Below are 12527 nucleotides of genomic sequence, written 5' to 3' on the forward strand. Positions count from 1 at the left end.
CACCACCATCCACTACCTATGATGCACTTGTCCAGCAGGAAGTGATCTGTCGACACGATCAGTGTATGTGTGTGTGTTTTCAAGTGTGTGTTGGAGAGGATTGTGTGTGTGTGTGTGTGTGTGTGGGGGGGGTGGTAGAGGGGTGATGGGGGACAGGAAGATCCTGCAGGCTGCCTTCAATGACATCTCTGGGACAGGAACAGGCCAGGGGCACTAACACACATCTGGTATTGCAATAATAAGTGACGAGAAGACACAGAGTCTGTGTAGAACCGGTTCCACAGTCCAACCACTCTGATACAAGAGCACACAGATCTCTAAAGAACTGAGTGTTGATGCTATACAGCTGATATAGCACTTTAGACAGTAGCCTACTCTCCAGCACTCCCTGGTACTCCCCAGTACTGTGTGCTACTTGGTACATCAGTGAACTCACCAGAGGCATTCTTCAGGTAGCCGTTTGAGTCCACAGAGGTGTACATGACGTAGGGGCCTGGCTGGTTCACCCCGAATGGCTGCAGGAGGAGACAGGCAGATACAGGACACAGTTAGAGATACAGGACCCGGTTAGATACAGGACACAGTTAGATACAGGACCCAGTTAGATACAGGACCCGGTTAGATACAGGACCCGGTTAGATACAAGACACAGTTAGATACAGGACACAGTTAGATACAGGACCCGGTTAGATAAAGGACACAGTTAGATACACGACCCAGTTAGATACAGGACCCGGTTAGATACAGGACACAGTTAGATAGAGAAAATATATACATTGTGATTGAGGAATTGACTTCAAGTGACAAGAATAAAACAAAAACAAGGGAAGACAGGAGGGCAGGGATGATGGAAGAGCTTGATAAAGGAGGGCAGAGAGATGGGGGCAGAGGTAAGAGGTAGCGAGGAGTGATAGATTTGAGACGTTTAAGGAGGAGGACAGAAAAAAAAACAAAGTCCCAGTTCTAAAAGTTGCTTTCATCCATCACACACACACACGCACGCACGCACACACACACACACTTATGAACCACAACAACAACATTAACAACTTGGAAAACAACCACCAGGACTCACTAACAAGGTAGCTGTACACCAGGACGAGAACCACGTCTGTCACTATGACAACAGGCCAAGAACCACACCTGTCACTATGACAACAGGACCACAGCCGGTCCTGTCACTATGACAATAGGACTACTAGCGCGGCTGTCACCGCAGCGACAGCTCCAATACCCAGTCTGTCACTGGCTCTGATGATCACAGAGCCACACAGAGAGAGAGAGAAGAGAGGGAAGGATATATAGAGAGAAAGAGAGAGATTGAGGAAGGAAGAGAAAAAGGGAGAGAGACAGAGAGGTAGGGAGAAAGAGAGAGGTAGAGAGAGAGAGAGAGAGGTAGACAGAAAGAGAGAGGTAAAGACAGAGAGAAGAGATATAGAGCGAGAGAGGGAGAGAGACACAGAGAGAGAGAGAGAGAGAGAGAGAGAGAGAGAGAGGGATGACTCAGTTTCGTACCTTGACTTTCTGAGGACAGTCGTTGGAACCTAAGCAGAGGCCGCTGAGTACTGTGGAGGAGGAAGGGAGAAGAGTTTGGTTACTGTGACCTTATACACACAATATACCTTTGCCCAGCCAAATGGCCTTGTTTTCAGTATTAATAGAGATCACTTGATCATCTATTTCAGGCTTTACAGACCTCTGCTACAGGCTCACTCTTTAAAGATAAATGCCGAAAGGATGAGGGGAAAAAAGAAAAGGAGAAAAACATTGACGTACAAGTTGAAGAAGGGGGATGACGTGCGAGTGGGTGTGTGTGCCACCTGACCTCCAACAGTCAGTTTTTTTGATCCCATGTCTCTTTTGTCTGATTGGTCGATACAATCACTGTGGGCCGTGTTAAAAAGGGCTCGCTTTCATCACTGGAGAGAGCAGTGGAGGAGAATACTGATGCTAGAGCCGACTTAGAACCAGCTCCAAACTTATATCATCAACAAACCGAGGACACTGTAGATCAATAAGTCACAGGGAGGGGCCTGGAGGTAGTGAGGTTGGCCTAACGGCAGGATCAGAGCTAACACGTTGGCTGCGGGGAGGAAGGAGACTAGATCGATACGTCATAGGGATTAGACCACATGCCTCGTGTTGGAAGATGGGGTTGAGCTAGGATCTGGATGTGTCTTTGCCAAGCAGAGGGGTCACGGCGGATCAGAGTCAAGATGCCGGATTAATACTAATTCTTTATTCTGTACAGTACATTACAAAACAGAATGCTCTGGGACCAGTCATACTGGAGGACCAACTTCCAAGTCCTTGGCATTCTTCTAACACAATACAGTGACAGCTGAAACAAGCCCCATGACCCAATGTCCCCAAGCTCCTTCCTCTCAGGCGACAAGGATTCTCCTGCAACAAGTCAGGGCATCATTAAACGCATTCACCCTCAAGTCACAGCTGACTCATGCCTCCAGATGACCTACTATAAACAATCCCCCAACACTGCTATCACTTTACAATCTTTTGAACTCAACTTAATTATTTCCCCTTCCTGGAACAGCGACAACTGTATCTTAAAAAACAAACATAGAAGCTTATAATTCAAACCTTATTTCAGACACATTCGTTTTACACACACCCTAAAATTCCATTCCATTTCCCCTCTGTAGTGCTGTAACAGCTGAGTCATGTGTTCCTTCATAGGGGGTTGAGAAAGCTAACAGCGTACAGTTCCATCACAATCCATTGCAACAGACACGGTTCATGTCCCATAGGTCCACTGTACTGCACAAGAGCTGATCTGCAGGCGGGGTGTTATTGGACCTGGGGGAGCTGGGATATGTAGTTCAATTGTTAGAAAAATGAGTCTATCCAATCAATGGGGTGACACAGGCACTTTATAAACTTGTCCCTGGTGTACAGGGTAGTGTAGTGCGGTGGTGGTGTCGAGAGAGAGAGAGAGAGAGAGAGAGAGAGAGAGAGAGAGAGAGAGAGAGAGAGAGAGAGAAAGAGAGAGGGAGAGAGGGAGAGAGAGAGAGGGAGAGAGAGAGACACAGAGAGAGAGAGAGAGAGAGAGAGAGAGAGAGAGAGAGAGAGAGAGAGAGAGAGAGAGAGAGAGAGAGAGAGAGAGAGAGAGAGAGAGAGAGAGAGAGAGAGGGAGAGGGAGAGGGAGAGGGAGAGAGAGAGAGAGAGAGAGAGAGAGAGAGAGAGAGAGAGAGAGAGAGAGGGAGAGAGAGGGAGGGAGAAACGAAAAGGGAGAGAGTGAGGGATGGTGGAGGAGAGGGGTCCGAAAGATAAAGAGAGAAAGGAAGCGAGGGGAGAGAGAGAGAGGCAGAGAGGAAGCGACGGGAGAGAGACAGACAGAAAGGGAGGGAAGAGAGAGAGACAGAGATAATGTGATGGAAGAGAGGGAGAGAGGCATAGAGAGAGAGAGAGAGAGAGAGAGAGAGAGAGCGCGCGCTACTGTGCCATGCATAGCGCGTCCTTCACAGCTCACTTGTTATGCCACCGCTTCAGGAAGTAGATGAGGCTGGGAGTGTGTGAGTCAGTGTGTGTGTGTCTCAGTGTGTGTGTGTGTGTGTCTGAAGGTGTAGCTCAAAAATGAAAAGACATTGCTTCTCAAAGACTAATCCCAGCCTTGTTTTATTTCTGAGAACCCAGACTGCTGCACCCATCCTCATGTTTCCTACTTCTCACCTTCACATAGCTACAAGTCCAGGAGAACAAGACCAACTCCCTCACACACTCTCACATCACACGCACACACACGGCAAATATTTGCCAGGCTGAGGTGAGATGAGGCTGATGCCTGACGTCAGCTATCCAGCTCTCTCCTGCACTGACCTGCTGAAAGGCTGTCAGTATACACTTGATGTGCTCCTCAGTCCCTCATGTCTGTCAGCGTGTGTGTGTGTGTGTGTGTGTGATTGGAGTGTGCATCTGTCGGGTTGTATACATCACACAACCACGCGCAGTGTGTGTGTGTGTGTGTGAGTGTATGTGCGAGACGGGGTCTGTGCATCAGACCGCACTAAGTGGCCCAGAGGGTGTGCGTTAGCAGGTGTCCGACCACATTCCAGCTCTGCTAATTCCCCCCTAAGCATCCCCATGGTGGCCTACAGTGTGCCTAATGTGTAGGAATAAACTCAGGCTTCACACACGCTCACACGCCGCTAACGCGGAGAGCCAGCGAAGTGGCGGAGCTTGTCTGGGCTTTACGTAGATGTCAACAGGCCGTTGGTAAACACTCCCAACCAAGGCACCGGGCATCTGGTAAACTGGTACAGTAAGCCGTTTCCTCCTGAGTGTGTGCGCCTGCGTGCTGATGTGTGTGTGTGTGTGTGTGTGTGTGTGGACTGGCGTGTGTGTGTGTGGGTGTATGAGAGATGTTCCCTTGTAGCAACAGGCCTGCTCATCAGAGCAGAATAACAACCTGCGAACTCTTGACACTCGTTCTCCGTGAACACACATGCAGCGAGAGCAGCCTCAGCCCTTCCTGAGAGGACGCACAGGGAGAACGCCTGGTCTGCCTGTCTGTGTGCATGTGCGCGTCTTTGTGTCGCTGCGTCTGGCCCGTCTGCCCGTCTCTCTGCCCGGCTGTCTGTGCGCTGGCCCGTCTGCCCGTCTCTCTGCCTGGCTGTCTGTGCGCTGGCCCGTCTGCCTGTCTCTCCCCATCTTCATCAGCTATAAAAAGACTGGCGCCCGCAGGGGACCATGGAAACGGCAGCCACGTCACACGCAATGACGGAACATCAAGGCCAGACGGTGACGTCACAGTCAGGGTGAGTGTGTGTGTGTGTGTGTGTGTGCGCGCATGTCAAAAGTGGGGTGGTGGGTGATGACGACGGCACATGTCATGTCAGCGTGTCAACATGCCCTCGAGCTCAGAACGACACAGCCAATGGGGTGTCGGCTGGTCCGAGTGCTCTGACAGCTAAGTGGTCGCCGGGGGCAACGCCTCGACATTGACTCTTAAGGGCCTAATCTGGTCTGCTGAACCAGTCGGCTACACGGCTGACCTCCGGCTGGATGGCTGACAGATAACACACACACACGCGCGCGTGCACACACACACACACACGCACACACAGGTGAACACACAGATCGCAAACACAATTCCATGTTCTCTTTTTCATACTTAAGCCCGCAGCAATTCAGCAGTAAGTCCTTGAAAGATGGCCTTTGACTGTATGCACAGATCGTGTATGCCGTTCTGTGTGTGTGACGGCCGGATGTGTGTGTGTCTTCTCACTCTCTTTTCAGACAGTGTTGGAAGTCTTGAGTCGCATCGGATGAATGTCATTAAGCTGTGAGCTGTCCTTCATTCTGCTCAAACATCAAACACACATGCGCCCACACACACACAACACACAGCACATACACACACACATCACACACACACCACACACAGCACATACACACAGCAAATACACACACCACATACACACTACACACACACCAGAGCCAAGACCAATGTTACTTTACCGCTAAAACATAATGAAGTGTAACTCCATCAAAGTTCCTATGTAACTATAACGTTGTTACCATGGGCAGCCATGTAGTACAACAATAGGTTCTAAAAACTGGATTAAATTGTTGGATGCTGAGGGGGAAAAAGGAGAGGAGAGGAGGGGAGAAGAGAGGAAAGGAGAGGAAGAGGTGGTGAATGACTGAACGAAACAAAGCCTGCAGATGCTTCTCTGTGCAGCTAATCTGCATGTTAATAAATGAGCAAGAGCCTAATCAGCTCATATAGTTCTTTCTGTCACTCATGCACCCACACAAACACACACACACACACATTTAATGAAACCAAGCAAATGGTACACATACACTCCCTCCCTCACACACACACACTCACATCCACACCCGCACGCAAACAAACAAACAAACTCCTTCCTGTAAACTGAGCTGTCCCTGTGTGTCAGGCTCCGCCTCCCCCCGGCAGCCCCGCCCCCTCACACGCACCCAGCCTTGCCTTGGGTGTACCCAGGCGGCCGCGGGGGCGGGGCTGCCACTTCAGGGACTCCGTGTGTTCCCTCTCATCAGACGGGCTCAATCAAACATATTGACCCCCGAGTCAGCTCTGCGGCGCATCAACGGCTTAGCCGTGTTACAGGCAAGTTAACCGTTATCCGGTAGCAACTCTGGGGCGCCTTTCGAAGATGAGTTTCTGAAGATCGATGTCGGGGGCCGGATCTCCGCGCCAAACGCGGCCATGAAGCCCCCCGCCCCGCCTCTCTGTGGACGGCGGCTCTATGATTTCATCTGCCGAAGCGCCAGACGCAAAGTCAATACCGGCACGGCCGCGGTCGATACACACCCAGGAGGGACTGGGCGCGGGGGAACTCTTACTTTGGCTGCTCCGGGGAAGGATAGCGACGTGACAGGGTGGGGCAGGGAGGGGTTGTTAGGGGTCAGAGGTGGTGGGGGGAGGGTGGGGGTCGACCTGTCAGCCCTCTCCCATGTCAGTCACTAACAACTGAGAGGTCAGGAGGCTGGCTCCTCCTCCATCCACACGCGTCCAATCAACACACCCCGTACACCGAGAAGGAATGGAGATTTACCCTTTTGCATTTTGTGATTATTGTTATTTTTCTTTCCTCCCCATAGATTCAAATGTTCAGATGGACAACCTCTCTCTCCTGTGTCGCCGGCCCTCTGCTCCATGACTGCCGACAGGAGCTTGTGTGCTTCACTGTCTGTCTGTCCACACATTTCCCATAATCCTTTTCGGGAGTCTACAGTGTTGATGCTGGAGGCTTGAGGAAGAGGGTGAGGAGGAAGAGGAAGAGGGAAACAGCTGGAAAGGAAGAAGCTGCTCCGGCCACTGCTGGGAACAGTTACACATCTGACGGTGTGTGTGTGTGTGTGAGCGTGTGTGTGAGTCAGTGTGTTGATGTGAGTGCTCGAGTGTGTAAGTAAGGGAGTGTCTAATGTACCTCATATTCTTTGTGTGTGTGCGTAGGAAGGTGTGTTTGAGTGTGTGTGTGTAAGAGTATGAAAGGTACGCGTGCGTTTCAGCGTGCACGTGGGTGTCAGAGAGCGTGTTCGGCGCCGTGTTGCCTGAGTGACGGTCTGAGGCAAGTCTGTGAGAGGAGGAGATCCATCCAGCTCAGAGCGCCTCTGAAGATCAGGAGGAAATGGCTTTGAGTGGAAGCATGTCTGTGGGTTTACACGGTGTGTTCTGGAAGACACACACGCACGCACGCGCGCACGGCGCCCGTGGATGTGTAGAAAGACACAGCAGGGAGGAGAGAGGGCAGAGGCGGTCGCACAGCACTTTCAGATCCACAGTAAATTACCCAGACTGCTTCCTCCCTCTCCACCCACTTGACAACATCAGGCTGTGAGTGAGGGTGAGCGTGTGTGTGTGTGCATGCATCAGAACACTCATTATCTATCAGAACGTTAGTGGGGAGAGTGAAATTTGACAAACCAGGAGGGGACAAACTTACCGTAATTTCCGGACTATAAGACGCACCTTTGTTCCCATTTTTCGACCCTGCGGCTTATATAACGGTGCGGCTAATCTATGGATTCTATGGAAAAATCTATGGATTTTTACAGCTAACGGCCACAAGCGGTGCACACTTTTTCAAGGTTTTTCAAAAATAACCACAGTTAAGTGGTTAAATGATTGCTACGCGTTGCCACATCTCTATGCTGATCTCTTTGTGATAGCAGCTAAGCTAACAACAGACATTTAGCTGCAGCGGCTTATATAAGTGTGCGCCTTATAGTCTGAAAATTACAGTACTATACCCGAGTGTCCGAGGAGTGGAGAGTGTTTTTGTGTGAGACAATGAAGATGTGTGTGTGTGTGTGGAGATATATGAATAAAGATATGCATGGCTTTGAGAGTTAGTGTGTAAGTGTGTGTGTGTTTTGCAAAGCAGTTGCAACTCAAGCTCACTAACGAGAGAAAATAAAAGCCTGCCACTATTGGGGCTGTCAGGCATAGAGAGAGAGTGAGAAACAGGAAAAATCGAGGGAGACAGAGAGAGAAAGAGAGAGAGAAGGAGGGAGCGAGGGAGAGCTATTTCTTCCTCTTTAATTAAAGGCCCAGCAGGAGAGATTAGGCTGCATTAAAGCAGCTTTCTACTGGACACACTTCGCTTTGCAAATGTCAGCTTTTCCAAATGTCATCCTGTCACTAGGACCCCCCAGCTAGTGTTTGCAGTGAGAAGGGGGAGCAGATAGGGAGGCGCACAGGACCAATGGAAAAATAGTCCAACAGAGAACCTGGAGGATTGTGGGAGTTGGATGCCTTACAGTTCTTTCTCATGTTTGTGCCATTGCGTGAGTGTCTGTCTAACCCACTTGCTCCAATTTGCTTGGTGACATGCTAACTTTTGCTAGCTGACGCAGCAAATGCCAGCAGCAGCCAAAGAGCGTGATTCAAACAAAAAAAATAACAAGCGAACACACACACACATTAGACACACACAAACACACACCTTGTTTCCCCTCTAAACACCCCCCCCCCCCCCCCCCACACACACACACACAATTTCAAATGCAATGTCCACACTTTCATAAAACATCAAAATGCATACATTCCCTCCCGCAAGTAACAAACTCACCAATCACTTTCACAAAGTATGCGTCGGCTTCAAAGTTGTTCTTCAGAGCGTGGATGAGGAACTCGTCCGTCCCCTCAGCCCGGCTCAGCACCATCATGTCTAATATGCCCTGCAAAGAGCAATGGAAACAGATGAGGGACAAAAGACAGTGTCTGGGGAAGATCATTCCGGAGCTGTCTCTTACTGATGTAGCATTTCATTCTGCTAATGGGCTGAGGACTGATCCGCCATTACCCGGCCTCAACGCTCCCCCCCCCCCCCCATCCCCCTCTCCCCCGCTCTTTCATCTCTCTATCACTCTTTCTCCCTCCGCCTCTCTCTCGCACACCCTTTCAGTCATTGTATCTATCTATAGCATCTCTACATCTATCTGTCTCTGTCTCTGTCTCCATTTCCATCTCCTCTCTCTCTCTCTCTCTCTCTCTCTCACTGTCACTCTCTCTCTTTTTCCATCTTTCTGTTAGGGAATTCTAGAGAAGATGAGCTAACTTTAGAGATAGGGAGATGGATAACTCACTCGCCGACACAAAAAGGCAGGCCATATTGGCCCCGGAATCCACACCATGAATAAATCAGAGCAGAACAAACACATTGATTGGCTGTGTAACTGTGGGGTGTCGACACGCAGACTCGGCTGTGTAGAGGTGGGGGGGGGAGGGCATCCAGACATGCTGGGGCTGAGATGGAGGGATGCTCAGGGAGGAGGAGAAGGGAAGAAGGATGGAATGAAGGGAGGGATGGAGAGATGGAGGGGTGAAAGGGAGGGATGGAGAGAAGGGAGGAATGGAGGGCCAGATGGATGGAAGGAGGGAAGGAATGGAGGGAGGGTGGGTAGGGAGGGATGGAGGGGGAGAGAGAATGGAAGGGAGGGAGGGACGCAAGGAGAGCAGGGAGGGAAGGAAGAAAGGAGGCAGGGAGAGGAGGAGCACTGGGAATTAGATGTAAGCTGTCCTAGATGGGGAGTCTCGAGCGGGCTGACGGCTGTGTGTCTGTTTAAAGATTAAAAAGGACATTTGAGACGCACCCTAACCAGCTTTGATTCTACAGCAGAGCTGTAGGGGAGACCACCAGGCACTCCAATCCTCACTGCACATCACGCACACACACACACGCAGAGATGTAAACTGATTGGGCGTCTTTTGGGGACAGACAGCGGGGCTGTGGCTGTCAGAGCCTGTTGCGTCTCTGTGCTGCGTCCGGGACGCGGGCCTGGGCAGGGCTGACGTCCTGCTCTCACCGTGCCCCAGAGTGACACGGCCGTCTTGGCATGCCTCCCTCGAGGCCCTGGTGGGATTAGATTAGGAGAGAGGACGGCCGCAGTAATCTGGAGGAGGGGAAGCTGAGGGAGGGCATCGTGACAGGACCATTTACAGCCAGACTACCTAGTCTCTTGCTGTCTTTTTCTCTTTCTCACACACAGGCACACACACACACCCAGGAGAGAGGAGGCACACACAGGATCAGGGAGGAGAAGGTACTCACATCCTCGTAGATGTCAAAGAAGGTTGCCACGGCAGCCTTGGGGATGGCCCCCAGGTCTGACTGGTCCCAGTGCACCCGGAACATCCGCCCCACGTCCTGGCAGCTGGCGTTGTTACACGGAATGTTCTCCAGGAGGAAGGCCTGCTGGCCGCTACACAGAAGAGGAGGAGCGAGTTAGAAGATGAACACACACACACCTTACTGAGGGAGAATGAGAGTTGATAATTAGCTTGAGACAATAGACCCAGTGTCTGTTGAAACACTACATTACCCAGAGGACAATGCTCTGCATCAGTGTATAACACACCTTCAATTATGAAGGCAGTACCCTCACGCACACTGCACTGGTGTAAACAAAGGCACACAAACGCATAGAGCACTGACACACGCAAACAATCAGGGGAGGATAGCGATGCTTGCGAGCGCTGATGAAGATACTTCACTCACAGACGATTAGCAGCTGTGTAATTCTGGTCCAGAGGAAAAGACTAATATCAGTTTGACTGCAGTTCAATTAGACAAGAGCTGTAGGCTGTGGAGGAGGCTGAGACTCAAGGATGAGGCTGTGCTGAGGATGAAGATGTGGGCTATGGATGAGGATGTGTTCTGTGGGTGAGATCATGGGCTGTGGCTGGTCGCAACAGTCTTGGGTGCCAAGGAGTGAAACATTAATTTCCATTTCCTAATCTAACACTGGGAAGAGGTGTTTTTCTACCTCTCTCTCTCTCTCTCTCTCCCTCCCTCTCTCTCTCTCCCTCTCTCTCCTTCTCTCTCTCCCTCCCTCCCTCCCTCTCCCTCTGTCTTCCTCTCTCTCCCTCTGTCCTCCTCTCTCTCTGTCCCTCACTCCCCTAAGCAAACCTGCTTGGGTTCCAGACAGCTCCCTATACCTGCACAGATCTCCCTGGGAACGACGACCTGAAAAGGAGCCAGCCTATAAATAGAATCAGCGTGAAAATGCTCTTTCTCTCCCTGTCTGTCTTTTCATCCCTCGCTTTCAGTTTTTTTCCAGACTGCAGATGTCTTGCGCATCGAGGGGAGCGTTCTGTTTGGAGAGGACCGCCGGCTATGAAACTGATAGAAACTCAGTGTGTGTGTGCTCAGGGGTGTATGTTTCTGTACGTGTGTTGTGTGAGTGCGTGCCTAGGTGTGTGTGTGTGTGTGTGCACGCACGTGTGTGTTTGTGAGGAGACAATAAGTGCTAAAAGTGTGTTTCCATTTTCGTGCGTCCCGACGGAGAGATGAGAAATGAGCCACTGCGTGGAAACGCTGTTATCACACTGAACACAGCGCTGATAGAAGGAGATGAAGTGGGAGAGGATGGAGACTCCACTAACACACACACACACACACAACCTTAAAGACGACCTTGGGACTAAAACCCTTCAAACCTGTCACTCAGTGGTACACACGTCCACCACACACGTGCAAACACACACACACACACACACACACATACACACACACGTGCACACACCAGAACACCACGGAACACCGCAAACTCTCTCGTCCAATTACCCCCAGATGGGTGAAGTCGTGGCTGACGGCGGTGGAATCAGAATAACATCAGGTCGGATGACATTTCCTGACTGACAAGTGGGCCTGAGCGCTCCAGCAGGGTCTGCGACGGCGAGCCTCGCTCTCCCGTCTGCCCGGGCACCGCTCCGTGCCTGCGTGGATTACAGCGATGGGACGGCGTGATTACACGTGTACTGTCGAAACGCCTCTGTTTAAAGGTCAGCTCCATCTAATCCACCTATCTCAGCCTGCCTGGCGGCTCTGATCTAATGCAGCGTTTATGGAGAGCGCTGGGATGAGCTGCTTCCTGTCTGCCCGTCTTCAGACGGAGCGTCGGAGGAGCCCAAGGGGGCGGGGCTACTGTGTGGCCGCTTTGTGACCGTGGCAACGGCCGGCTCACACCCTGCCAGGTGAGCCAGGCAGTAGCCCGGGTTCAAAGCGGACGCCTTCGGACTTGTTCCTGCTTCACATCTACTCGCTCAGTAAACATTTCATCCCTACTTCGTCTGGACTTTTTGCCGGTTGCCAGGCAACGCTTTGGACGTTTTAGAAAGACCTGTGAGAAACCTCCGGTGGTTCGCCGTATACTCCATCTCACACCGCTTGACCATGGGTAGGACCAGGACTGCAGTCCTGTGGAAGGCGTGGAGGGCTCCATCCAGCAGGCCTCTCTCCCACAAGACGACGCAGACAACGGCCTCCCCGGAGGGGCCGGCCCCTCAGACTGGAGCCTGGGGGGAGCCACAGCGCGGTGCTGAACAATGGGCCGGCCATCTCATGCCTGGGCACCGTCTGCCTGTCAACACCTTCGCGCACAATGGAAAAGGAACACAGCCTTGGCCTCAGCCCTCATCTCGCAGACAATGGTTTGGAACGTGTCCCGTGCGAATGGTCCCACAGATAACCTGAGAACATGGCCTTCTGGGCAGAGTCCAGGGGGACTGGAGGGGG

At 51.5% G+C, this 12527-nt stretch overlaps 1 protein-coding gene across 2 annotated transcripts in view; it reads right to left on the reverse strand.

Moving 5' to 3' along the window:
- Positions 1 to 12527, reverse strand: part of itfg1 (integrin alpha FG-GAP repeat containing 1) — a 75788-nt gene that overhangs the window by 18605 nt on the left and 44656 nt on the right. For both annotated transcript variants that reach the window (XM_084681585.1, XM_084681586.1), the window contains exons 11-14: positions 10062 to 10212; positions 8580 to 8688; positions 1516 to 1565; positions 437 to 515 (exon numbers count right to left, since the gene is read on the reverse strand). In XM_084681585.1, the coding sequence (XP_084537711.1) occupies positions 437 to 515; positions 1516 to 1565; positions 8580 to 8688; positions 10062 to 10212 (389 nt within the window). The remainder of the gene's footprint in view (positions 1 to 436; positions 516 to 1515; positions 1566 to 8579; positions 8689 to 10061; positions 10213 to 12527) is intronic.

This window comes from Hypomesus nipponensis, chromosome 19 (genome assembly GCF_054491055.1).
Source record: "Hypomesus nipponensis isolate SF chromosome 19, ASM5449105v1, whole genome shotgun sequence".
Lineage (NCBI taxonomy): Eukaryota > Metazoa > Chordata > Actinopteri > Osmeriformes > Osmeridae > Hypomesus > Hypomesus nipponensis.